Here is a 27298-nt window from a genome sequence, read left to right as displayed (position 1 = left end):
TATTTTGAGACAGGGTCTTGCTTATTTGCCCAGGCTGGACTCTTTACCATCCTTTCACCTCTCCAGTTTGGGGATTACAGGTACGTACCACCACATGGCTGGACTTTTTTTTTTTTTTTTTTTTTTTTTGCTGTAGATGAACACAATACCTTTATTTTTTTTTTTTTTTTTTTTTATGTGGTGCCTCACACATGCTAGACAAGTGTTCCACCACTAAGTTATAGCCCCAGCCTCTGGCTGGATTTATTTATTTATTTATTTAAATTTTTTTTAGTTGTAGATGGACACAATGTCTTTATGTTATTTATTTTTATGTGGTGCTGAGAATCGAACCCAGTGCCTCATGCGTGCAAGGCAAGCGCCATACCACTGAGCCACAACCCTAGCCCCGGACTTATTTATGCCACTTATTTGACATGTGTCACAGGCTGCCTTATTTAACGAGTTACCTTTGACATGGCTGTGGTTTGCCTTTTCTTCCCTCCCTTTCCACTGGATTAGGAGCATCCTGAGAGCAGAGACTACTCTTTTTATCACATGACATCCACATGGACTTATGTTTTCCTCAAGTGCTTAGCAATTGTTGATGCAGCTCTTGCCCACTGCTGTTCCCCACTCCCAACCCCTGTCCTGGCTCTGCTTTCTGAAAAACCTAGTGATTCTACAGTTTCTGATTTCTCAGACTCATAGGGAAGAAATACCATAAGTATTTATGCTCATTTTTTTCTTTCCCCAGGCTTTGGATGAAGAGTATTTAAAAGTAGATGCTCAATTTGGAGGTGTTGATCAGAGAAAAATTTTCACCTTTGCAGAAAAGGTTAGTGTCCTTTTTCCTATATTTTTTATTTGAGCCTCAGAAGTATACAATTGAAATTAATTGAATTGCCATGTGCCACTCCCACCAGTCATACTCACATTGTATGGTAGATAATATTCTCCGTATTCTGCAGATGAGAACACAATAGAAGAAAACCAAAGCCATTTAGTGTCACACAGTTAGTAACTGAGCTGGCAGTTAGTACCAGTTTCCTAGAAGCCCGTGCTTTTGCTACCCCCAGAAAGCTGCCCAGGACCTATTGAATTTGTTTCCTTCCTAATGCCTCAGTTTCCAGGAAGAGGTACCAGTCACAACTACTGTTCTTTCCCTGAGCATTTGGTCCACACTGCCTTGGGTCTTGTATAAACTGCTCAAGATAAGGTTTAAAAGGATTTAGCAGGAAATCGGCACAAACCCATGATACTTTTTTGTGCAAAAGAATTTGATTAAGTTGAAAAGAACAATTTCAAAGGGGTTGGTATTTTTGAAAGCTTCTCAAAACCTCATATTGGAAAGCATATGGAGAAAACAGTGCTAGTAGAAAATAAATTCTTGGAAGATGATTTGACAACCCTAAAATGTTTTTATCCTTTGACCTAATAATTCTGTTTCTAGAAATGAGAAAAAGTACAGTTTTTGTATAAGAGTAATTAGTACATTTGTCAATTTAAAGCAAAAATTTGGATATAAACATTTCCAGTGACAAGGGATTGGTTAAATAAATACATGATGAAAAATCCTCACGGTGGAGTATTATGCAATATTTAAGTACTGGTTTGGAGTTATATTTAATAAATGAGTAAATGCTTAAAATCTAAATCCTTTGATTAGTCAATTATTTCTTATTTTGTCTGCTCTGTTAACATTTTAGTGGAACCGTTTAGTAATCTCCAAAGATTCAATTCACAGCTTGTTTTTGTATGATTCACAAGCTAAGAATGATATTTACATTTTCAAAGGACAATTTTTAAAAGTTGAAGAATATGCAGTATAGACCATATACAGCCCACAAAGCTGAAAATCCTTATTACCTGGCCATTTTTTACAAAAAAGTTTTGCCTCCCCTGCCCTATAGATCATAACATGTATCCTTGTAACTTATTACAGTTGAAGTTAAATGTTTTCACAAATTCTCAACAGTGCAAGAACCTTCACTTAACCCATTATATTCCATCATCCTATTTATAGGCCACCTATAAATTTGCTCAATTTAACTTTCTGTAGTTACCCTACATATAGGATAATGGAACATAATGGGTTAACTCCCTCCTGCCCTTTGTGCCTTTATTGTCATGATTTTACGTTTTACGTGTATTTTAAATATCAAAGACTTTATATTTTAATGTTTTTATTAGTGCATTATATTATACATAAACCCTTTGATGCCCTGGATTCCTTCCTACAGTCCTTGCTTCTAATGCTTCCATGTGAGTTCATTTTCCTGCATCCTGGAGAGGCCCCTTAGTATTCTGTGCTTATAGTACAGGTCTTTCAGCAATGAAAGAGTTCTTTCAGCTTTCTTTTGTCTGAAAAACACCTTTTAAAAAAAATTTTTGTACCAGGGATTGACCCTCAGGGGCCAGCCACATCCCCAGCCCTATTTTGTATTTTATTTAGAGACAGGGTCTCACCGAGTTGCTTAGTGCCTCCCTTTTGCTAAGGTAGGCTTTGAACTCAAGATCCTCCAGGAGGAGGATTCAAGCTAAAATCTTGGGGTATTCATCTATCCCTCTTTACTTTGATTGAACCTACGCTTCAGCCTATCTTTCAAGTTCTCTGCATCATCTAAATCTTAGCAAGGGTCTCCAGTCTCCCAGAGCCTATTATCTGCCAGGCTTCCTGAAATCTCACCATGTGCATGAGAGCTATTAGTCAGCTAAGAAATCAGTGGGGAATTTTGACCTAAGATTTTTTTCAGGGCATCAGAGTCCTTCTCTCTAGAATCCATCCCAAATCCTAGCTTCCCTACAGCCTGAACTCCAGTACCTGTGTCCTCTGCCTAGACTGTAGCTGCCACCTGGATCTCTTTTTCTCAGCACCTAGCTTGGAAAACGTTCTCAGGTAGAAAGCTGGGTGAACTTCCTTATCTCAAGTCTTATAACCCCACATTGCTTGCTGTCCGATGCCTGCAATTGAAATTTTTATGTATTTCCAGCTGTTACAGTTGTTTATGATAGGAGGATAAATTCAGTAGCCTCATAATGTAATATAATAAAAAAGCACTAGGGGAAAAAAAACTGTTCGCATTGTGATCACTATTGGAAACTCTTAAATATTGAAGAAGGAAAAAAACATTAAAAAAGAATGTAGCAACCTGTTAAGTTTCTGGACAAGTTAGATGAAATCAGGGCACTGAGGAGGAATTTATACTAATATCTGCTTTTGTGTGTTCCTTTCTAATCTCTCAGTACCTCCCTGCACTTGGCTACTCAAAACGGGTTCATCTGATGAATCCAATGGTCCCTGGATTAACTGGGAGTAAAATGAGTTCTTCAGAAGAGGTAAATTTCCAACTTTTGTTTGTTTTGTTTTTTTAGTTGTAGATAGACATAATATCTTTATTTTACTTGTTTGTTTATTATATGATGCTGAGGATCAAATCCAACGCCTCACATGTGCTAGGCAAGTACTCCACCACTGAGCTACAACCCCAGCCCATCAACTATTACTTGAGTCTAGAAATCTTCAACAAGAAATGGAGAGATTGAGGACTCAAAAATCAGTGACCTGGCTGACTAGAGCATTCATATATTTTGCTGTGATAGACCTTCTTGTCCAGTTAGTTCAGTGGTTCTTGAGTATTGAAGGAGAAGCAGTCCTGGTGGGGTCCAATCATAATTTTTTAACAGTTTTTACTGATAAAACCACAAGCAAGTTATTTCTTCATTAATAAAACTGATAAAATTAAGCCTTATTCATGAGAAGGCCTTGATTACGTTACATCAACAAGCATTTTGATTCAAAGAGTTTGATAGAAGTGATATTATATCTCTTAACCTTTAAAAGTCCTACTAGGATAAAGTACACTTTTGTTCTGATCATTTGGTATACAAAATATAGGAATTAATGGAATATAAAGATGTGAAAAGTTGTTCTAGGTTCCCAAATTTGACTGTCCTTTAGAATTCTGATAAATGGGGCTGGGGGTGTGTCTCAAGCGGTAGCGCTCTCGCCTGGCATGCGTCCTGCCCAGGTTCAATCCTCAGCACCACATACAAACAAAGATGTTGTGTCCGCCGAAAACTAAAAAATAATATTAAAAAAAAAAAAGAATTCTGATGAATGGTTCTGGGAGGGACTCGGAATGTTGTTTTTGGTTTTTTGTTTGTTTTTCCTTTAAAATCATTCCAGTTTTTTGTTTGTTTGTTTGAAGTACTGGAGATCAAACCCAAGACTGTACTCCCAGCCAAAGCCTGAGAACTTTTTAAAAATACACATTCCTGACCCAACCTCAAGACACTTTGATTCGTTAGGTTTGGGTGGAGTCCAGTATTTTATATTTTTTATATACTCAGGTGATTCATATACTGTCACATGGGATTTGGGTAACCACTGAATTCAAATTACTATAAACTCATATTCTAAAACAAAAAACAAAACTTATTATTAAAAAAGGAAAAATGGCTATAGATAATACATCATACCCTGTATCTACATCCATTTTATGTGGTCAACAGAATACTTTTTTTAAAAAGTATTTTTTAGTTGTTGATGGACCTTTATTTTATTTGTATTTTTGCGGTGCTGAGAATCAAACCCAATGCCTCACATGTGCTAGGCATGCACTCTTCTGAGTTACAACCCCAGCACAACAGAATACTTTTGAGACAGGGCCATGCTAAGTTGCTAATACTAGACTTGAACTTGGGATTCTCCTACCTCAGCTCCCTTTGTCTGGGATTATAGGCATGCGCCACCACACCTAACTTCCATTAATTAACCCACACGTGGATTAATCCATTAATTTACAAATAAGTTAATTCATTCATGAAGACAAAAGCTCCCATGACCAGTCACCTCCCAAAAGTCCTGCCTTAAATACCATTAACATATGACTTTGAGCGTTAAGTTTCCAACATATGAATTCTGGGAGGCAAATTTTCATACCCTAGCACCTGCTGTTGGTAAGTGCTATGAAATAGGTATCCTCACACATTACTGATATACCTTCAAAAAACAATCTTGAACCTAGCAATTTTAGGTAGTTTAAGAATATAATCCTAAAGAAGACAAACAACCTCTGTAAAGATGTTCAATATAGCATTATATATAATTTGTAAAAATTAGGACATAATCATAACAAGTTATGATGCCACTAATAACTGGGAATATAATACAGCATAAAAATTCTAAATAAAGACAAGGTAGCCCCTCAGATATACTTAAGACATTGTCTCATATGAAGAAGCAAGGTAGACATTTCTTCTCTAGGTATAAATATATAACGATTCTGTATGCTATAGACAAAGTCTGGGAAGAACATAGAAAAAAATAGTTTATTCTGTCCAATGTCAAAATTCAAGTGAATACCTTGATTAATTATGCTTTTGTGCTACTTGTTTAATGTTAAAATCTTTTTTTTAATGTTTATTTTTTAAACAAATAAACAAAATATCTTTATTTTGTTTATTTGTTGTTTTATGTGGTGCTGAGGATTGAACCCAGAGCCTCAAACATGCTAGGCAAGCACTCTACTGCTGAGCCACAACCCCAGCCCCATGTTAAAATCTTTATAAAGGGGCTGGGGATTTGGCTCAAGGGGTAGCGCGCTCGCCTGGCATGCGTGCGGCTCGGGTTCGATCCTCAGCACCACATACAAACAAAGATGTTGTGTCCGCCGAGAACTAAAAAATAAATATTAAAATTTTTAAAAAAATCTTTATAAAATTAAAAATAAATAAATAAATAAATATAAGATTAGTTCTCATTTCCAACCACAAGAGGTCCTCTTCTCCTCCATGGTTTGTAGGAATCCAAGATTGATCTCCTTGATCGGAAGGAGGATGTCAAGAAAAAATTGAAGAAAGCCTTCTGTGAACCAGGCAACGTAGAGAACAACGGTGTTCTGTCCTTCATCAAGCACGTGCTCTTCCCCCTCAAGTCAGGTAAGATACTTCTGCTGTGGTTATACTTGTGATTTGTCATAGATTCTTCCTCCAGAGACTGGTTGCCCTGAATTTCTACTCTAATTTCATGTATATATTTGTACTAATGAGGGTAGGATATCATTTAATTATCTAGGGTTCATTACCAGACTAGGTTCTGAGGGGGTATCAGGTTAGGCAGGGGTCTTTGAAATGAGAGTGGAGGCAGACATGCTAAATTAGAGAAATACAAAAGAATTCTAAGTCTTAACCCTTCCCTTTAAGGGCCTGGGATGCTAGCTGGCTACACAATATTGCCATTCATCATTCAGTTGAAGAACAATAGGGGTGGTGGTGTAGCTCAGCGGGAGATCACAGCTTAATGTGTGAGGCCCTAAGATTGATCCTATCACCAAAAAATAAGAAAATAAATGTCATATGATAAAGTTCAAAATACATAACTATACATACCTATGCATTTGGGCTAGGAATTTTTACTACTATTACTAGTTGAGTTTGTTGATGTAGATCCTTTTTCTTATAGAGTTTGTGATCCTTCGAGATGAGAAATGGGGTGGAAACAAAACCTATACTGCTTACCTGGATCTGGAAAAGGACTTTGCTGATGAGGTAATACTAGAGAAATACTAATCCCCAATAACTCTGACAACCTCTCCCTCTTGGCCTAGCAAGGTTTGTGATTGTGTGCCACAGGCCTCCATCTTTATGCTATCCAGGACTGTATATTTTGTTAATGACTTAGATGAAGATTCAGATGGTTCACAGATTAAATGGGCAAATGGCACAAAGCTAATACATTGACATCTTCCTCCTTTCCAGAGGACCTGACAAGCTGGAATAAAGGTTCAACAAGAGGAAGTATTCAGAGACAAATGAAAAATAATGTACAAAAAAGAACAACAGGGGCCAGGCACAGTGGTGTACACTTATAATCCCAGCAGCTCCAGAGGCTGAGGCAGGATGATCACAAGTTCAAAGCTGGCATCAGCAACTTAGCAAGAATTTGTCTCTGCATAAAATATAAAAAGGGCTAGAAATGTGACTCAGAACAACTATTGTGACAACTATTTATGTAGTATTCATATTGTATTAATATTACAGATAATTTAAAGACTATGTAAATTATACAGAAGGATATATGTAGGTTATATGCAAATACTATGCCAGTTTATATAGGGGATCAAGCATCTGCCAGTTTTGGTATCCTTGGGGAATGGTGCTGTCCCCATGAATACCAAAGGACAGCTATACATGGTCCAGATGTAAAACAGGAGGAAGTAACTAACTGGCTTGTGGAGAGGACAATATCTGAGCACTGTTTTGCTTGAAGAATAGGAAATCATGAGAAAATTTGTGAGGGAATTGTGTAAAAAGTTGGTAAGATGAGAAATTACACATGATTTAGTCTACTAGAGGTGAGGTAGGGTGTTGTAGGAAGATAGGCAGGGGAAGGTCACAAAGAGAAGACAGACGTAATAATAGCAAATAGGAAATAAAATGGGGTTTTGATCCATTGTGAACTTAGGTTAAATCAACAGTTTGATGGGCTGTTAGAAATGTGAACAAGCCTAGGTGTGGTGACACATACCTGTAATCCCAGCAACTCGGGAGGCTGAGACAGGAGAATTTCAAGTTGGGGGGCAGACTTGGCAACTTACTGGGACCCTGCCTCAAGATAAAAATAAAAAAGGGCTTGGAGGGGCTGAGGCTGTGGCTCAGTGGAAAAGTGCTTCCCTCACATATGTGAGGAACTGGGTTCAATCCTTAGCAACACATAAAAATAAATAAAGATATTGTGTGTTCATCTGCAACTAAATAAAAAAGGTGGGTGGGGGGCACTTGGAGTATAGCTCAGTGGTAGAGTGCCATTGGGTTCAATCCTCAGTACCACACCAAAAAAGTCAAGGGGACGGAAGTTGTAACTCAGTTGTAGAGCACTTTCTTGGCATGTAGTCCCTGGGTTCAATCCCTAGTACCACAAAAAAAAAAAAAAAAAAAAAGGAAAGAAATCTTTACATTGACTCTTGGGCTACGTCCAGAAATGTTCAGTCCAAGCTGGTGTGGTGCACATGCCTTTAATCCCAGAGACTCAGGAGGAGGCTGAAGTGAGAGGATCACAAGTTCGGGGCCAACCTGAGCAATTCAGTAAGACCCTCTCTCAAAATTAAAAATTAAAAAGGATTGTGAATACAGCTCTATGCTAAAGCACCTCTAGGTTCTATCTTGAGTACCAAGAAGAAAAAAAAGAAATGTTGAATCTAGAACCAGGGAAGTGAGCCCTTCTGTTCACTCTTCTGAGTGTGATGTTATTGTCCTGGACTTCAAGCTGGGACATGTTGGTTGGGGAAGGAGGAATGTCATGACGGAATAATCTCAAAACCATGTCACAAGATGTAGGTGAAGCACCTAAGAGCTAAAGCAGGACTGTGGGTGAGGACCACAGCAAGATGTGATGTTGGGGATGGAAGGGTTTCCTCATTTAACCTTGGCTTCCCCTTCACTGGAAATGAGCAAGAAGCAGCTAGAGAACCACTTGGAGGCAATGGTGAATGCCTGATTGAGCATTAAATAGAGGGAAAGACTTGACCTGAGGTCTGGAGGCCTGTCTGGCCCATTTTTTGATGTTTTACAGCAATTACTCTGAAACCCTTCCTTCTGCCATCTGAGGCAGGCCACAGAAGCCACACTCCTCTCCTCAACCCTGTGTGTTGTCCTTTATGAAATACTGAAAAGGAATACATGAAATGCCTCTAAGAAAAGGTCAGCAGCCAAGTTATCCCATAGCAATTTCTGTGGTATGGGTATGTTCTTTCTGCACTGCCTGAGACAGAAACCATTGGCCTCATAGAGCTGTTGGGCACTTAGAGTGTGGCTAGGGAAACTCAGGAGCTACATTTTAATTTACAAATTTTAAATGTCCACAAAAGTCTTAGTGGCTACCATATTGGATGGTGGCCAAATTAAAGTGTTGGCGATACTGTATTATAGATAGTCATACCCAAGAAAAAAAATCCTTTCAGACCATATTTAAGGTATAAAAAGATAGCCATGGGACACAGGAAGAAAAATTGAATTTATAGCTGGGCACTATTTTATTTATCTGTAAATAAAATACAAAATAGGGCTGAGGATATGGCTCAGTGTTTGAGTGACCCTGAGTTTAATACCCTGTACCCCAAAAAAAGAAAAATTGTATTTCTCAACTAGATTGAGTTTCTCTTATCTGAAATATTTGGAACTGGGAGAGGTTTAGATCTAAGATTTTTTTCAGATTTATTTATTTTTAATTTTGGGGGGGGTTTCAATGGACTTTTATTTTCATTTATTTATATGTGGTGCTGAGAATTGAACCCAGTGCCTCACACATGCTAGGCAAGTGCTCTGCCACTGAGCTACAACCCCAAGGTTATTTTTGTTTGTTTTGTTACCAGGAATTGAACCAACCCAGGGGTGCTTAGCCACTGAACCACATCCCCAGCCCTATTTATTTTTTATTTTGAGACAGGGTCTTGTCTAAGTTGTTTAGGGCCTCTCTAAATTGCTGACCTCGAACTTTCTAACCTCTTGCCTCAGCCTCCTGAATTGCTGAGATTACAGGCATGTGCCACCACACCTGGCTATATATTTAATTTTTTTTGCAGTACTGGGGATCAAAAACAGTGGCACTGTACCATTGAGCATCATCCTCAACTCTCTATTTTGAGACAGGGTCTTATGAAGTTGCCCAGGTTGTCCTCAAATTTGTGATTCTCCTGCCTCGGTCTCCAGAGTAGCTGGGATTATAGGCATATGCTACTGTGCCCAGCCAGATTTTGGAATATTTGCATATACTTAATGGGGAATGGGACCCAAATCTAAATAAGAAATTAATTTGTTTCATGTATACTTATGTGCATAGCCCAAAGGTGATTTTATGGAATGTTTTTAGTGTGCCTATTTTTGACTGGAAACCATCATATGAGGTCAGATGTGGATTTTTTTTCCCTTGTGTCATCCTGCTAAGATTTTTTTTTAATATTTATTTTTTAGTCATATTTGGACACAATACCTTTCTTTCTTTATTTATTTTATTAGCTACACATGACATTACAATGATCTTAGCAGTTCATACATTTGAATCAAATGGGGTATAATTTCTCATTTTTCTGATTGTACAGATTGCAGAATCACACTGGTCATACAGTCACCTATATACATACAGCAATCATAATGTCTATTTTATTTTGCTGCCCTTCCTATCCCTCCTTCCCCTCCCCTCCCCTCCTATCACTTCTCTCTATCCAATCTAATGTGACACACTTTTTTTTTTCTTTTTCTCCTCACAGCATCATACATGTATTCTTTATAACAATGAGGGTCTCCTTCCATCTTCCGTGCAATTCCCCTTCTCCCTCCTTTCCCCTCCCACCTCTCTTCCCTATTTAGTGGTAATCTTCTTCTCCTGCTCTTCCTCCCTATCCCATTTTGAGTCACCCATATTTATTTATTTTTATGTGGTGCTGAGGATTGAACCCAGGGCCTCACACATGCTAGGGGAGCGCTCTACCACTGAGCCACAACCCTAGCCCCTGCTAAGATTTTAGAGTATTTTGAATTTCAAGTTTGCATGTCAGGGATGCTCAATCTAGCCAGGTATAGTGGTGCACATGTGTAATCACAGCTACTTGTGAGGCTGAGGTAAGAGGATCAAAAGTTCAAGGCTAGCTTGGGCAACTTTGTGAGGCACTGTCTCTGAAAAAATAAAAAGGGCCGGGGATGTAGGTCAGTGGTATAGGGCTTGCTTAGGATATATGAGGCCCCAGGTACAATCCCCAGTCCTACTGCCAAAAAAAGTTTTAAAAAGAGGGATGTTTAACCAGTACTAACAGACCAACACTGCTCTCACCATTTTATCCACATTATATGATTTTATTTTCATTCTGAATATGAGAAACAGCTATTGTTATCCTCATTTTATAAGAAGTTGAAAGTTAGGGGTGGGTAAGTGCCTTGTTCAGTGTCACATACCTATCTGGAAGTCTAACCTAGGTCTGTCTCCTAAGCCCTTTTTCTTCCTTCTGTCTTAGTCATTCTTCAGTGTTTTGGGTTACCCATGTAAATATTTTCCTGCCTATGAGCAGCATGTGGTTTTTGCCACTGCTCTAAGCATAAATGAAGATGGTAGAAGAATTAGACTAATAAATACATTCAGCCTCTAAAAGCCCTCAAATTCATATGGAGCTCAAAATCAAAAGACCTGGATTTCAGACAAGTTAGCCTTTCTAAATCTATTTCCCGTTTTCTGCTGGGAAAACACTCCCTTCATTCTATATGCACATTTTTAGTAGATTTCTGGTGTCCTCTGTCCTGTTCCAGTCCTCATCTCATCAGGTCTTATTTACTTCTGCAGGTCGTACACCCTGGAGACCTAAAGAATTCAGTTGAAGTCGCCCTGAACAAGTTGCTAGATCCCATTCGGGAAAAGTTTAATACCCCTGCCCTGAAGAAGTTGGCCAGTGCTGCCTACCCTGATCCCTCAAAGCAGAGTAAGGCCCACTGGGGTCGGGAAGGGCCAGGAAAAAGGTTACAGTTTCAGAAAAGAGCCTGTCAATGGGTCTTAGAAACATGTCTATCTTAAATGGAGGACCCAAGAATCCAGTCTCAAGTGCAAAACTGTCTTATAGCACTAACTCCTGGATTAAGATTTGATTTGTTTTGATTGGGTTTGGTAGATTCCATAAAGTGATTATGTCCTACTGCACCAGCATCTTAAAAGAGGCAGATGGGAGACATGTACTTAGATCCTTCTAGTCTGTGTTCACTAAATCTGCTGCTTCAGTAGGAGAGTGATTGGGTTAAATAAACCCGGTACACCTAATCAGTATGTAGGGTGAAAAGCTGTTATAGAGCCTGCAGAGCCTCTTACAAGAGCTCAATTTTAGCTGGGTGTAGTGGCACACACCTGTGATCCCGGCAATTCAGGAGGTTGAGGCAGGAGGGTCACAAGTTGCCTCAGCAACTTAGTGAGACCCTGTCTCAAAGTAAAAAGGGCTGGGGATGTAGCTCAGTGGTAAAGTGCCCCTGAATTAAATCCCTTGTACCCTCCACCAAAAAAACAAAAATACTTCATCTTTAGGATCTCCCAATTCCCTGGCTTCTTCTGGCTCTTAGTCCACCGTTCACTTGAGATATTGGCACTGACAATTTTATGTGACCTTTCCAGAAAAGACTCGGTAAATCCTATGTGGAATGCATGAATGGAAACACCCAAAGGTGGCAAAGCTTTACAGTCCTCTCACTTCCAACCTATGAACTGAGGGAGAGAGTAGATGAAAATCTGGCATGTCATTTCTGAAAGACTGCCAACCCTGTTTTAAAGCATAAGTTAGTGGGTAGGTTCTGGGGATTCTCTACTAAATCTTGCCTAATCTTGTGTTCTCATCTGGTGAGATTAGCAGCTGACCTTCCATGGGAGCAGGGAGTGGATCTTGACCCCATGGTGTTGTTCTCATTCCCAGAGGCCGTTGCCAAAGGCCCTGCCAAGAATTCAGAACCAGAGGAAGTTATCCCATCCCGGCTGGATATCCGCGTGGGGAAAATCATCAGTGTAGAGAAGGTACTCATTTTTCACCACATTCCAGAGAAGCAGAGACGGGGGTCAGGTTTGTCTGTTTCCTTCTGGAAGAAACCTGGTCTAGAGAGGGCAAGTAACATCTCTGAGGTCATGTTGCAAGTCAGAACCCCAGTGTCTCCTTCCAGGCATCAGGCTTTCCATAGCCATTTGCTGCCCCTAGACCTTACACAACCAAACATAGCCAGGAACTGAACGCAGGAGGCAGATGTCAGAGGGAACTTGTTTACCCGTTAAAACTGACCTGATGGGCTTTCCTGTCTGTAGCAGCTTGCCTGGACTAGTTACAAGCCTTATCTTGGATTAGCCACATTGCCTGCCCCTCAGACAGTGGTAGAGAGAAGATGATTCACTTTTTCCCAGAGACAGAAGGTCACGAAGTCAGCTGCTAGGGACCATCCTGACCTTTTCACCCTCCCTCCAACCTCTACATGCCCCAGACACCCCCCACCCCACCCTCTGCTCCCAGCATTGACTTGGTTTTCACGCACTACCTTGAAATGACTGTTGATGCTCCTGCCTCAGATGATGAAGCCAACACTTACCTTCCCACCTCCCAGTCACTTGGGACACACTGGTGTAGCGTGTGTGCCATAGTGATAGCCACTAACAGTTCGGTTCATTTAATCTCTGATAGAAATTCTTCCAGAAGCAATTATATTCATTTTAGCAAATTTGGCCTCTTGGTTGGGAGTAGAATATACCTTCAAGGCCTCTGCTATCTGCTGTCTGGTGATCTGGAAATAGTTACCTCTAGAGGGTCCCTCCATGGGACTCTGTAAGGAGCAGATATCCCTTTTTGGAGACAAGAGTTCACTGGGCCCCCGATCTGCTCTACTGGGATACTCTCCTACCTGTTATCTCTTGCTGGCAGCACCCAGATGCAGACAGCCTGTATGTGGAGAAGATTGATGTGGGGGAAGCTGAACCACGGACTGTGGTGAGCGGCCTGGTACAATTTGTGCCCAAGGAGGAACTACAGAACAGGCTTGTGGTGGTGCTGTGCAACCTGAAACCCCAGAAGATGAGAGGAGTTGAGTCCCAAGGCATGCTTCTGTGTGCCTCCATGTGAGTAAGGACCAGATGGGGCTCAGGATCTGGGGAGGCCAAGAGCGGGGAGCTGGACCCTATGATGCCCGGTGGAAGCCCTGAGAAAACACACCTCACTGATGCCAAAAAAGTGATGTCTGAAGGAATTATTCAAGTATCATGAATGAGACACTACCCAAGTTAATTTTGTTAAAACAGAAATGGAGGTGTGCACTTGCCCATGCCTTACTATCAGTTAAGAGCTGGAGGCAAGATTCAAACCAGGTTCTGATTGGCTGTAAAGTCTTTACTGCATTATTTCATACTTCCTCTGGAGATCCAGATTTGGTTATCTCTTCTAACATAGGAATTTAATAGCCCCATTTAATCTAAACTGGTGATGTCCAAAGATGTGCTAAAGTAATGAGGACCTCCTGGGGCCATGGCTTTGAAGATGTTCTAAATCCCATCAGGGCCCTTTGGAAAGGCCCAGATCACTTTGGCTTCCACAGCCCTGGGAAGCCATCTGTAGCCTCACCCTTCCTTTGTCCTGTGTGTCTTCTCAGAGAAGGGGAAAGCCGCCTGGTTGAACCTCTGGACCCTCCTGCAGGCTCTGCTCCTGGTGAGCGAGTGTTTGTTAAGGGCTATGAGAAGGGCCAACCAGATGAAGAACTTAAGCCCAAGAAGAAAGTTTTCGAAAAGTTACAGGTAAATGCTGCATTGTTCCCTTTTGCCTGCTACTGGGCCCTGTCCCTACTCTTCTTTGTTAGTGAATCCACAGCTGTCTCAGTCCCAACTGGGACTTCGGCTTTCTTCATCCCAGACCTTGCTGTAAGTGAGATGTCTGAGGGGCCTGGAGGTCTCAGAAGGACCTCTCATGTACCTAGCTTTGACAGGCTATTTGAGGCACTATGTAAGAAACTTCAGACACTTCTTATTTATCTCCAGGCTGTGACAGGAGATGGAGATTATCTCCATTTTACCTGGCAGGATATCTGCCAAAGCCAAAAGTGATGGAGCCAAGGGCTGGTGCTGCATCTCAGTGGTAGAGTGTTTGCCTAGCCTGCAAGAGGCCCCAGGTTCCATCCCCATCACAAACGAGAAGAAGAAAAAGTAAAAGATGGAGCCAGAATCAAAACCCTCTTAGGGCCAGGCATGGTGGCTCACACCTATAATCCCAGTAACTGGGAAGGCTTAAGCAGGAGGACCACAAGTTCGAGGACAGCCTCAGCAATTTAGCAAGACCCTGAGCAACTTAGTGAGACCCTGTCAGAAATTTTAAAAAAATTAAAAGGGCTTGGGGATGTAGCTCAGTGGTAAAGCATCCCTGAGTTCAGTCCTAGTGCCAATAAATAAATAAATAAACAAACAAACCCTTGTAGGGTCCCTCTCCCCACCTTGACCCTTGGATACTCATTCTCTCCTTGCCTTCTGGACACTAACTCACATATGGTCTGCCCCAGTGATCTCTGAATTCATTCATTCACTCATTTAGCAAATGTCAAATCCATAATATGTATCAGGCACTATTCTAGGAGCTTGGGCTATATCACTGAACAAAACAGCAAAAATTGCCTCTCATGGAACTAACACCTCCGTGTGCCTTTTTCAATACCTGTTTCCTCAAAATGCTTCTGGAGGTGTTTAAACAGTGTGTGTCTCCTGTATGTAGCAAATGGGTTTTTATGGTGACTATGAATCACTTATTTTTTTTCTGGCTATAAAATAAAATTTTCATAGTAGAAAAGGTCTAAAATATAGATGGGGGTAATGAAGAAAATAAAATATCCAGCCAGACACCATGGTGCATGCCTGAATCCCAGTGTCTTGCAGGCTAAGGCAGGAGAGTTGCAAGTTCAAGGCCAGCCTCAGCAACTTAGTGAGACCGTTTCAAAATTTAAAATGGCTACAGATGTAGCCCCGTGGTAAAGAAGCCTAGGTTCATTTTTTTTTTTTTTTAAAGAAAGAGAGAGAGGGAGAGAGAGAGAATTTTAATATTTATTTTTTAGTATTTGGCGGACACAACATCTTAGTTTGTATGTGGTGCTGAGGATCGAACCCGGGGCCGCACGCATGCTAGGCGAGTGCGCTACCGCTTGAGCCACATCCCCAGCCCAGAAGCCTAGGTTCAATCTCAAGTATTATAAAATAAATAATCAAGATAAGATATCCATAGTCCTGCCAAAGAGAAACTAAAAAAATGAAATTATTATTTCCTTTTGGTCCTTTGCTCTGCATAAAATGGATTTACAGTTTGATTCATACTGAAAGTTTTCTGTTTTAGTCAGATGTGGTGGCACACACCTATAATCCCAGTGACTTCAGAGGCTGAAGCAGGAGGATCCCAAGTTCCAGGCTAGCCATGGCTGTTTAGCAAGACTGTGTCTCAAAATGAAAAAGGAAAAAAAAAAAAAAAAAGTCTGGGATAATAGGGATATAGCTGAGTGGTAAAAGTCTATGGTTCAATCCCCAGTACTGAATTTTTTTTCTACTTTATGCTCCCAGACTTTCTATATCTTAAATACTGAGGTCACACTACACAGCAGTTTATGACAATTATCATAATCTAATTTAAGACTTTACTAGCCATTGAGGGTGTTCTCATTGTTTCACTATTAGAATGTTACAGTGGGCTGGGTTGTCAGTCAGTGGTAGAGGATGCATGAGGCACTGGGTTCTATCCCCAACACCACACCACACACACAAAAAGAATGTTATGCTGGATGTCTTTTTTTTTTTTTTTTTTTTAAAGAAAGAGTGAGAGAGAGAGAGAGAGAATTTTTTTAATATTTATTTATTTTTTGGCAGACACAACATCTTTGTTTGTATGTGGTGCTGAGGATCGAACCCGGGCAGCACGCATGCCAGGCGAGCACGCTACCGCTTGAGCCACATCCCCAGCCCCATATGCTGGATGTCTTATACAGAGATCTTTGTACTTAATTTTTCATGATTATTTTCTTAAACTAAATCTCTAAAATGAACTTACCTGAGACAAAAGATATGAACATGGAAGCTTTGACAAATTATTCTTAGAAAAGCTGAGCCAGGTTACACTAGAGTAGTGTAAGTTTCCTTGGGATCTCAACCACCACTGTTAACAACTTTTTTTTCCTCTATCTTAATCAGATTGACTTTAAGATTTCTGATGAGTGCATTGCACAGTGGAAGCAAACCAACTTCATGACCAAGCTGGGAAACATTTCCTGTAAAACACTGAAAGGAGGGAATATCAGCTAGCCAGCCCAGCATCTTCCCTGCTTCCACCGTCCTGAGTCTTCTGCTGTCTCAGTTTGTTCCATTTGTCACCTGTTTGCCCATCTCTAAGGACATTGAAGCAGCAGGTCTTGGACTCTCTTAGGTGCAAAACTGGGTAAGGGGCAGCATACCTCCCCAGAATCTGGACTCCTCCCATCTGGTACAGTGAGACTGAAACACCCCCCTGCCCCCGGGTGGTAAGTGGGGCTAGGCAGCGGTAGGGAACCCAGTTTTACCAGCTTCCTTTGGCAGCTGACTCAAGAATTCTGGTTTCAATATAACTCAGAAAAAGTTTATGCCACAATCCTTGTAATTAGAAAAACATTGGTTCCCAGGTTTTTTGGAGTTATCCCAGCAGCTGTGCCTCTAGCTGGAATCTGGTGCCTGGACTGGGCTAATTACAGTTTCTTCCCCAACAGGAAATTGTGGGATTTGAAAAGCAAAGAGAAGGGAGAACCTAGTGGTCTATCAAGTGGTTGGCAGCTTTCACACTGCCTGCCTACACTGGGGCTTGGTGTTGGTGGGAGACAGGGCCTGCCCCAGGGCTCCTGGAATTTCCCTTGATCCAGCCAGACTGAGACACTCCCTAAACCAGCTGTGTTGTTAGTTAGCATGGATGGCATGGTGTGTGTCTTCAGAGAGGGTGAGGTCTTTTCTCTATAAGGCGAGAAAATCGAATCACTAATCATCACTGTCAAATTCAAATAAAATGGTCTGAACATGTCTATCTGGATGGGGACTGTCTGTAAGTGTGAAGCAGCTGCTGGGTCCGTCTCCCAGCCTGGGGTTGCTTGTATCTTGTAAGTTTGGCATTGTGATGGGACAGTTGGGGGAACTGGTGGATGGCAGATACCTTTGGTTTCCCTTTGGTAGTGCTAAGCGCAGCAAGCAGAACATTTTCCCTTCTAAATATTGGCAGAGACCACTGCCCTGCCCTGCTCCACCCCCATTCAGCAGCAGCAGCAGCCAAATCCTTTTGTGGTTGATTAGTGTGGTGACTGAGTTTTCACACTAGTGTGTCAGGAGAGCTTTCCTCACACCTAGTTACCAGTGTTAGCCATTGAGAACATATTGCCCATTTGATGTGGAGGGTCGGGAAGCAGCAGTCACAGCCAAGTTTCAATCATTTAATTAATTAATTAACACCTTTTAAATGAAACACAGAGCTTTTTCACCCCTCAAGCTTCAGGGCAGAGGGAATGGATTGTTTGTATAGACATATCAAAGACTCGAAAATTTAAAGAAATATATATATATATATATACTTCTCTCTTCTAACATTTTTATGCAAATTAAAAATCAGAGGCTTTTGGTCTCTCCATTTGCACAAGGTCAAGCTCATTCACCTCAGAGAACAAAGGAGAGTTGCCTCTTCTGGATTCCCCCCTCTCCTTTGTGCTCTGGTCCACCAGGTGGGGGAACAAGCTCAGAAAATCCCAACTGAGGATAAGAGCTCCAGTAACATGGGAATAAAGAGGAGTCAGGCTCCCTCCACCTCCAGCAGTTCTGAAGGCCTAGTTTCATGGGGCTTTGACTGCTCCTGGGTTCTGGGTCCTGGGGTGGGGTGGATCAGAAGCTCCAAGCAGAAGAGTACTTACTGATTGCCTTCCCCTACTCACTGGACAGGTGCAACATATACCAGCAACAGCTCCCCATTATCCATGAGGCAAGGGAAAGATGTTGGTTTGTAGCCACTGAGAGAAGACAACAGTGGCAAACCAAAGAAACCCCAGAGCAGCAGCCAGAGGAACCCAGGCCCACACACCCCCATTCCCAGGGGTAGGAGGCATGGGCCAGTGTGTCACTGTCTGTAGTAGTGGAGAAGCTAAAAGGTTCCTTGCCAGGCTCAAGGCTGAGTCACTGCTGAGAAAAGAGGATCAAGAAGGGATGGCCCTGGGGAGCAGCCACACGGCTGTGCGCGCGAAGGTACTGGAGGCACCCCTGTAGAGCCAAGGGGACCAATGAGGAAGCCACCTGACCTAGATAGATCACACAAGCTAAAAACAGAAAGGTCATTAAAACTCCTGGAGGAGTGATCAGTAGCAGAGGCTGACATGTAGGAAGAGCCACCCAGCTCCCTCTGATAAGGGAAGGTTTTGGAGTAAGACTGCACCTCTGGCTTCCCATTCTTGCCACTCAAAATCAGCTCCCCCTGTGGAATCACCCATACTGAATGGCAGGAAGGACATGCACCAAAGAGTAGAGAAAGGTCAGAAAATAAGGTGCAAGGGCCAGACCTGGGCTGCTGCCCAAATAAGCTCCCCTGCCAGATCTCCCCTCCTGTCTCAGTACTCCTTGTGAAGCTGAAAAGGACACAGCCCATGGGCCCTGCCTCTGAAACTGTGCCTGCTGGATCAATCAAACAAGGGGCAGATGCCTGGCATGCCAAGGACCTGCTGAGATGACCTGCTATTGTGATTTGCTTGTGAGGACAGAGCCTGCAAACCTGCCCTCTCCTTCCTCCCCACACCCATTTAGAGCCTGGGAGTCCCCTAATTCTTGTCCCCTGCATGAAGCACCTGGCAGAGCTGGAAGGCAGGAGGTTGGTGGTAAACTGAGGCACAGGAAGGCTACCCCCACTGCACCTTTTGTGCTTTGGAATTCCACAGCCCCATTCCTGCCCCCAGCCTCGAGGAGCCTTTGGGAATGTGACTTGCCCACCTCCAAGAACTAAGAAAAGAGCGAACTGGATTGGGGAGGAGGGACAGTTTGGTCCCAGCTCTGGGCTGGTACCCAGGGATTGATGCTGCCACCATGTAAACAGACCCTTGGAACGTGGCTTCACAAGCCCTGGAGGATGGACATGCAGCCACTTCACAAAAGTGCTTTGATTCTGGACTACAATATGTGCATGATTTGGACTTGGGGGGGGGGGGAACACATGAAGTGTTCTGCTCCCTTCTCTGTGGCCTCAGGGCCAGCAGGGGGCGCAGTCACCCACTCCCACCAGCTACCTCCTTCATGATGAGGCTAAGGCCAAGGCTGAAGGGACAGCTGCTGGAGGCGAGTCCTTTGAGGGGAAAGGCATGAGAGCTGGGTGATCTGGAGGACGGGCGACACCAGGCTTGCATAAATATCGAAGGCTGTGGAGGTTAAGGCTGCAGGCGTCCTCTCTTAGGTTGTGTCTGCTGTCCTCTCGTCCTTGGAGCTGCTCAGGTCCCTGAGAGATTGTATTCCTGGGATGGGTCAGCAGTGCCAGTGCATGGTCAGACCAGCTCTTTCTGTGGGTCTGTGAGAGAAAAAGGAACATTCAGTAAGGGGTGCCCAGTTTGGTTCAGACACTGAGAGCCCAAACACACTTTCACCCAGCCTTTCCCTAAACTCTCACTTGACAGACACCAGTGACAGCAGCTGGAAACTTGACTCAGACACTGTAAAGTAGGTGTCACTGTCCCACACTTCATAGCAGTAGGATAAGACAAAATGATAAGGTTGGAATACACCTGGTAGGTCTGAGGTCAAAGCCCCACCCCCATGTTCCTTTTCCTGTAGTTCGAGTGACAATTCACCTGTCCCAGGCCTCCTAAATCCAGTTATTTTTGTTTTGTTCCCTTTTGTTGTAAAAATTAACCATCTCAAGGACCCAAAAGCAAATGCCCAGTGGTAGGACTTCAAATATTTATTTCCTACCATCAGTGACAGGACCCACACCCACCACTGCGCACTATACCTGAGTCTGGGGGACCCATCTTCTCCTCTGGGCCCACCAGCTGCACAATGTCTCCGTTCTCTGCCAGCTCCCCCTTAGTCCTGTCCTCAGCATGAGGGAGCCCATTGGTAGGAGGAACAGTTATAGGTTCAGCCCGAGGAAAACTGGGAGAAGCAGGTAAGGGGACTCCCACAGAGGGCTTGCGGGCCACAGGTGGGGGAGCCTTCGGTGGCTTCTTCAGGGACTGGGATGGCCGCTGCTCCGAAATGCTCCTAAGTTCAGCCACCAGATTCCGCTGGAGGTCAGCCTGGGCCTCAGGGGACACTGGCCGTTCAAGCTGTAGCTTCTTAGTGCCCTTGGAGAAGATGAAGCTGGCTGTTGAGGCAGGAGACTGGGGAGACTGTGGCCGGGCCTCCGGTGGTCCATTGGGCTGGGCACTTCCAAGGCCCTCACTGGCAGCCAGGCTGGAGGCCTTGAGTAGGACGGCAGCATGGAGCCCGGAAGAGGGGACAGGCACAGGGCTAGCCCGACCTGACAGGGCCCTTCGCAGCGGCTTCTGGGGGGCTGATAGCCCTGATGCAGAAGCTGGAGCACCTGTGGGAGCGACCACAGAGCGCAGCCGCACCATCTGCAGGAGCGAAGGGGTGACCAGGGGCACACCAGCTTCGTCCCTGGAAGCCCCATTGCTCTTGTTGCAGCCTACTGGCTCCTTCCGGGGGAGTCTGACCAGCTCCGGGACAGAACTAGTTGCAGGTGGGGCTGGTGGGGCTGGAGGAGGGTCTGGGGTCCCCTGGGGCTGGCTCTGGGAGGCAGCCAGGGAGCTGACAGGCCCGGGGGCTACTGCAGACTCAGGGCTAGCCACAGAGAAAAAGGCCTCCTCAGGTGGGGGGAAGTCAGCCATGGACAGATCCTGCTCCTCAGGTGTAGGGGGTGGGGGTGGGGGCCAGTTGGGGTCTGGGGGGGGCTCCTCAGTCTCTAGGGCAGTTGGGGCCTCCTCAACCACCTCTAGTTTCTTACTAGGTGGGGGGGGTGGATGGTAAGATGGGGGTGGGGATGGTGGGGGTGACTGATCTTTGGAGACAACAGGAGACTCCTGGGGTGGGACCAGAGATATCTGGGGAGTGGGAAGAGACTCAGGACTAGTATCAGTGGTAGAGACAGGCCCAGGAACCACAGCAGGAGTGGCCAAAGTAGGAGCAGCTTTTTTAAGGCTCTTGGGCTTAGAAGGAGGAGGAGGAGAGAAGGGGGCAGGCACCTTGGGGTGAGGAGGTATGACAAACCTATCACTCGGGGGGATGGACATGTGTGGACCAGAGCGGTCTGAGGGAGTAGGATCAGAGGAGGAGGAGCACAGAGATGTGAGGGAAGAGGAGACAGAGACACCAGGAGACTGAAGGGAAGTGACCCTCTCTGGTTTAGGAGGCTGGGCCTTGCCTGGGGAAGCAGGGGCACCTGCCAGACCCTTGGGAGGTAGGGTCGGGGTACCACTTTGGCTCGAGTATCCACTGGAGGGTGAAAGTGTCCGTTCTGGGGATCGTGGGGGGTGCCGGGTGCCACCAGGAGACAAGCCAGGCACCCAGCTACTACCTGCCGAGGTGGGTGGACAAGGTGCTGCACCCACCCCTTCTGACCCACCTGTGGTGGGTGGCCGGGGAAGCTGCGGCTGCTGCTTCCGCTCAGGCTTAGGTGGCAACCCTAAGGGCCCATCGGGTGCCTCGGAGCCCCGCTGATGGAGGGAGTAGGTCCGGCGAGGAGGTGGAGGAGGCCGTTTCAGCTTCCGCAGGGAAACACTCCGGCCAGACAACTGCCCGCTGCTCCGAATGCTGACTGTGTCTGAGGCCTCGGCAGTGCTGCCCCCACTAGGGGAACCCCTCCCACTGCCCCCCTGGGGAGCTGGTGCCATGCTACTGCTGGCCACAGAGCCCTCTGGCTGACCCTCAGAACCCCCCTTTGAGGAGAGGGTGGAACCGTCAGATACAACAGTCTCAGAAGACTGAGAGTGGCTCCAGGTATCACTGGAAGAGGAAGGATGGCGGCTGCGGGGCTGGGGGCTGGAGACAGAGGAAAAGCGACCCAGGGAGCGGACGGAGGCCGGGCTAGCAGAGAGCAGGCTGCAGCGGCTCAACGTGCGCAGGCTGCAGCGGCCCAGGGCTACCACGTCCACAGTGGGTGGCAGCACAGCGTGTGGGATCAGCTTTGACAAGTAGGTAGCCTGGGGCGAGATGGACATGGCTGGACTCAAAGGCTCTGGAGGCCCTGCCCCTCCTGTCAGTCCAGGAACTGCTAGAGACATGGGCCGGGTCAACGGAGGGGGCCGGGCCCCTGAGGACCGACCAACAAGGGTATCATCCCGGTAGACGCGGTCAATGTGGCGCTGCAACACGGCCTCTGTATCAGCATCAGCATCAGCATCAGCCTCTGCCTCTGCCTCTGCCTCCAGTGCCTGCAGAGATACTCGGACCCCAGTCCCTAAGGCCATGCCAGCTGGGCGACCGTCTACCGTGGGGATTCGGACAGCATCCCGTGGACCAGGAGGCCGAGGAGTACCTGGTGCCTCACGCTCATTCCGCAGGCCTAGAATGGATGAGGAGCAGGTGGCAGTCAGCAAAGAGGGGCTGGCCGGCTCCCCACCCACAACCACTTCCCACCTAAACCCAGGGCTCACCAAGTTCCTTCTGCACATGCTGAGGCAGACCCAGCACGGTGCTCCGACGCTCCCGCCGACGCCTCCCTGACCGTCCAGAAGATTTGGGAAATGAGTCATGGGGCCGGAAAGTGGAGCCTGAGGGCCAATTCAGGGGGAAAAAAACCGTTAGAGCAGAAGGTCTCCACATGTCCTGCAGAGCACTACTTTTGTGAAGTGCTAGTAATAGCCTTGGGATAAAAGATTTCTGCAGTCAAATAGATATGGGTAAAACTAGAAGCTTCTTTTCTATAAGACTATGGAAGGCTAAGTCAAAATGATTATTGCCATTTAGTGAGTACTTATTTAGTGAACACATTATTATGTCCACATGCTAATGTTCAGCATTCATTCCAATAAGGTGAATGCTATTATTATCTATTGATTTTTATAAAACATCAAACGTAAGTTCAGGGATGTTAAGGATTTGCCTAAGGTCACATGGCTGCTCAGTTAGCAAAATCAAGCCAAAACCCAAATTTCCACCTTTTTTTTGAGGGGGCGGAGGGTACTACAGATTGAACCCAGGGGCACTTAACCACTGAGCCACATCCCCAGCCCTTTTTTTAAGACAGGGTCTCAACAAGTTGCTTAGGCCCTCAATAAATTGCTGCCTCAGTCTCCCCAAGCTGCTGTGATTACAGGCATGCACCACCAGGCCCAACCCCAACTCTTAATTTTACAGTTAAGATTCATTTGCTTGGGGCTGGGGACAAGGCTCAGTGGCTCAGTGATAGAGCAATTGGCTAGCATACTCAAAGGCCTGGGTTCAATCCCTAGACCTCTCTCCAAGAGGACACAGTGTACTGTCTCCTGAATTAACTGAATCACAAAGCCTGAGAAGACACAATTAGGAGGAGAAAGGGAAGTTGCAGGTGCCAAAACAAGATGGTGCCCATCACCCCTCTCCCCTGCCCAGGAATTCTGGCCAGTGAGGAGACACCTTTGCGCTGGATCATCTCTGAGCGGATGGAGAGTGCATCCTCTGCCGTGGAGCTCTCAGCTGTGTAGGATGTGGTCTGGCTGCAGAAGGAGATGCTGTCTTCATCTGGCGCAGTCCGGGAGGACTGTAGGGAGAAGAAGATTAGTCCCTGGCCTCTGTGAGCTGCCTGCTCAGAACGCCTCAATGGAACTTTTGATTTACAGAACCCCCCCCCCCAAGGGTCACCCAGCACAGAGCCAGCATCACTGGAGCAAGCCCACACTAGCCCAGAAGGGTCAGTCAGTCCAGCCCTTTGAGATACAGGAAGGAAAAAGACCCAGAAAGTCTAAAGCCATGCTTGCCACAGGTCAAGAAAGGAGGGAAGAGCAGTCAGGACTGAGCTAGGGGCAGGGCTCACCTGGATGCTCTGGGTGTCTCCATGGTCCCAGCCACCCTTGTTCAGTTTCTGTTTTTCTGGAAGACACCAGAAGAGAGTGTTGGGCTAGGCTCCTGACCTCAGGAGCTGAGAGAGTAGAGGGAGGGTGAGAAGGGCTACCTTGGTGCTGTAGGGAGCGGAGCCCCTCCTGGGCCTGTGTGTGCAGCTCTTCCAGGTGAGGCGGTCGCCCACTTGGGAAGAAGACATTGTCCTGGTGCTCATCCACTACAGACCCTAGCCCCTGGCCAGGCCCTGCACTCTGACGTTTGTCACTCTCAGCCTTGGCAGAACCTAGTGGGATGGAGGAGGAAGGGAGGTAAGACCCAAAGGCATGTGGGTCCTCAAAATGCATAGGTACCATGACAAAGACACCCCAGTCCCCAGACTGCCCATGGTCCCTACACACACATGCAAATACCCATTTTCCCCAGTGCAGACATACAACCCATAATACTGGGGTAAACACTCAATACACACAGCCCCCAAATACATACACAAACTATGCCCAAAGGTGCATATATCTGAGTACTCACATCACACAAATGGACACACAAGGCACGTCGCACAGGACACAGAGACTCACTGTCTATGCACACAAGTTTCATACAAACAGCACCCAAGTATGAACCCATATAAGTATCCACACCCAGCCTCCACCTATCCACACAACACCCACAGTTCCCATTCTGTACACATGTAAACAGTATCTAAGTATACACACAACTGTGTATACACATGTCACTCAGGGCCCCATGCAAAACAACCCTGTATACACATATCCCATAGCAAATACAATGCTCACCTCCAGACCCCAAGCCCTACTTTAAAGGAAAACAAACCACCCTTTTCATACAGTGCCTTGGCCCAAGTCCAGGAAGAAGATACTATGGGAAACCAAGGAGGAGGAGGAGCTGGAAGGGGTCATAACCAGAGTCCCAGAAAACACTGGGGAACAGGGAAAAACAGGCCAAGAATATAATCTCCTGGGCCCCCTACTCACCCATAGGACTACCCCTTCGCAGAAGAATGGATAGGGAAGGGGAGAAAAGAGACCCAGGCACTCCTATCCCCAGTCAAGAGAGTTCAACCTCTCCAGGGAGAAGAGTCCCAGGTATGGAGGCCCTAGCCCAGGCCCCTGATGCATGGAGCCAGGGATCCATTACAGAAGATCCTGTTTCAGGCTCCACCCACAAGGAGGCTGGTCATCTAATCCTGGGGATGGGGGAGCTGTGTCAGCACTTTGCAGCCCTAGCCCCTCTTTAAATGAAACCCACAACATAAGCAAAAGCAGTGGAGGGTCATGTGACCTTGGCAGTACCTTGTAGAGGGGCAGGAACAAAACAAGGCCTTTAAAGGGACACACCCCAGGAACAGGGTGGCCCATTCAGATACCTGCCATTCACCCTTCCTCAGCCTACTCTTCAAAGGGCCAGGGCTCCTGCCCCAGGAAAGCCAGGAGGTCAGAGGTAGGAGGTACCCCAGCAGGTAGTGGATATCTCCCTCAGACCCTCATTTTACAAGTGGGGAAAAGGGTTCAAAGGTGAAAGGCCTCGCCTAAGGTCACCCAGCAAATGGGAGTCAATCAGATAGAACTAAATCCAAGTTCCCAGAGGGAACTCCTGGATCACACTCAGACTGAGAACCCCTGGTTTCCAAAAGTCCAAGAAGCTGTGGCCCCTACAGTCTGAATCCAGGCCTGAAAGCCTAGCTACTAGGAGAAAGAATGGGTATAAGTCCCTTCCTCCAAACCCCCAGGCCTCTAAACATGGTTCCACAACTTCCAGTGGCACTTTTCTCTGCAGCTCCCCACATCCCATACTCCCCTACCTTTGGGATGACTCCAAAGGGGGCTGTCCCCTCACTCTGAACTAGTTGGAGGCTGCACCCAGTAAATTATGGGTACCCTTGCAGGAAGGCAGTCTGGCCCGAGGGCGGCAGGCTTCAAGGTCAGAAGATGCGGGTCCATCCTCCCAAGCATAAGCAGGCCCAGACAAAGGCAGCAACAAAGCAGCTGGACAAAGGCACGCCGCGGACAGGGGACTCCGGCCTCCTTAATAGCCCTGGCCCCAACCCCACTGCTCCTCCCTGGCCTAGATCCCCCAGTCTAGGGAAGAGTCTGGCTAAGGGAGCTGTGGGGATCCCTTCCCGTCCCCCTCCAAGCCACACCCACTCACTCACCCTTCTTCTTAAAGAGCTCAAGAAGCGCAGGGAGGTGGCGGCCAAGGAACACCACCATGACTGCGGGCGCCACTCGGGGGTGTCCCCTACTCTAACCTCCTCCGTGCGCCCAGGAGCGCCTTCACCGCAGCCCAGCACTAAGCCCGCCTGCCTGGTGCCGGCCAGCGAACCCACCGCGGCACCCGCTGCAGGCAGAGGAAGGGGAGGGGCTGTTCCAGGTCTTCCTCCCACCTTCACCACTGGCCCCGCCTACTCGCCGACCCCGCCCCCTGTGCAGGGACGCTGAGACACCAGGAAACTGAGGCGGAAAGACTGCAGGTGCTCTGCTCTACTAAAGGGTATGACTAGGGGGATGGATGACTAGGATTCCTGCAGGGATCACTAACACTGCCACCAAGTCCTGTCTAAACATTCAGGAGTCAGAGCGAAGCGAAGGGCCCAGCTAGCTGCCAGATGGTAGGTGTAAGGGCTACCAGACCAGACTTGGCATGGTGCCCACCCCCACGCCCTCCTGGCTGATGGGATAATTCCTTGGGGAAAGAGCTCAGTTCATGGAGCAGTCAGGAAGGAGCCCAGGGCTGCCTTGTGGGAGTGGCAAGGCTGTGGGCAGA

The 27298-nt window shown here is 45.9% G+C and overlaps 2 protein-coding genes and 1 pseudogene across 2 annotated transcripts in view; 2 read left to right on the top strand and 1 right to left on the bottom strand.

Annotated features, from left to right (window-relative positions):
- The window catches only part of Yars1 (tyrosyl-tRNA synthetase 1), a 30633-nt gene extending 13091 nt beyond the window's left edge, over positions 1–17542 (top strand). Inside the window, exons 5-13 of the mRNA XM_026406801.2 lie at positions 737–817; positions 3226–3318; positions 5787–5922; positions 6446–6531; positions 11312–11447; positions 12420–12517; positions 13407–13600; positions 14128–14269; positions 16691–17542. Of these exons, the coding sequence (XP_026262586.2) occupies positions 737–817; positions 3226–3318; positions 5787–5922; positions 6446–6531; positions 11312–11447; positions 12420–12517; positions 13407–13600; positions 14128–14269; positions 16691–16801 (1077 nt within the window). The 3' untranslated portion in view covers positions 16802–17542. The remainder of the gene's footprint in view (positions 1–736; positions 818–3225; positions 3319–5786; positions 5923–6445; positions 6532–11311; positions 11448–12419; positions 12518–13406; positions 13601–14127; positions 14270–16690) is intronic.
- Positions 17543–17789: 247 nt separating this feature from the next.
- On the top strand, positions 17790–17904 carry LOC113195369 (small nucleolar RNA U13; annotated as a pseudogene).
- The window catches only part of Nhsl3 (NHS like 3), a 29804-nt gene continuing 20385 nt past the window's right edge, over positions 17880–27298 (bottom strand). The window contains exons 2-7 of the mRNA XM_026406849.2: positions 24630–24800; positions 24492–24547; positions 24095–24218; positions 23134–23250; positions 20490–23042; positions 17880–20048 (exon numbers count right to left, since the gene is read on the bottom strand). Of these exons, the coding sequence (XP_026262634.2) occupies positions 20026–20048; positions 20490–23042; positions 23134–23250; positions 24095–24218; positions 24492–24547; positions 24630–24800 (3044 nt within the window). The 3' untranslated portion in view covers positions 17880–20025. The remainder of the gene's footprint in view (positions 20049–20489; positions 23043–23133; positions 23251–24094; positions 24219–24491; positions 24548–24629; positions 24801–27298) is intronic.

The sequence above is a fragment of the Urocitellus parryii genome, chromosome 11 (genome assembly GCF_045843805.1).
Source record: "Urocitellus parryii isolate mUroPar1 chromosome 11, mUroPar1.hap1, whole genome shotgun sequence".
In the NCBI taxonomy this organism is placed as follows: Eukaryota; Metazoa; Chordata; class Mammalia; order Rodentia; family Sciuridae; genus Urocitellus; species Urocitellus parryii.
The sequence above is the reverse complement of the archived record's forward strand: the minus strand, read 5'-3'. Positions and strand labels throughout refer to the sequence as shown.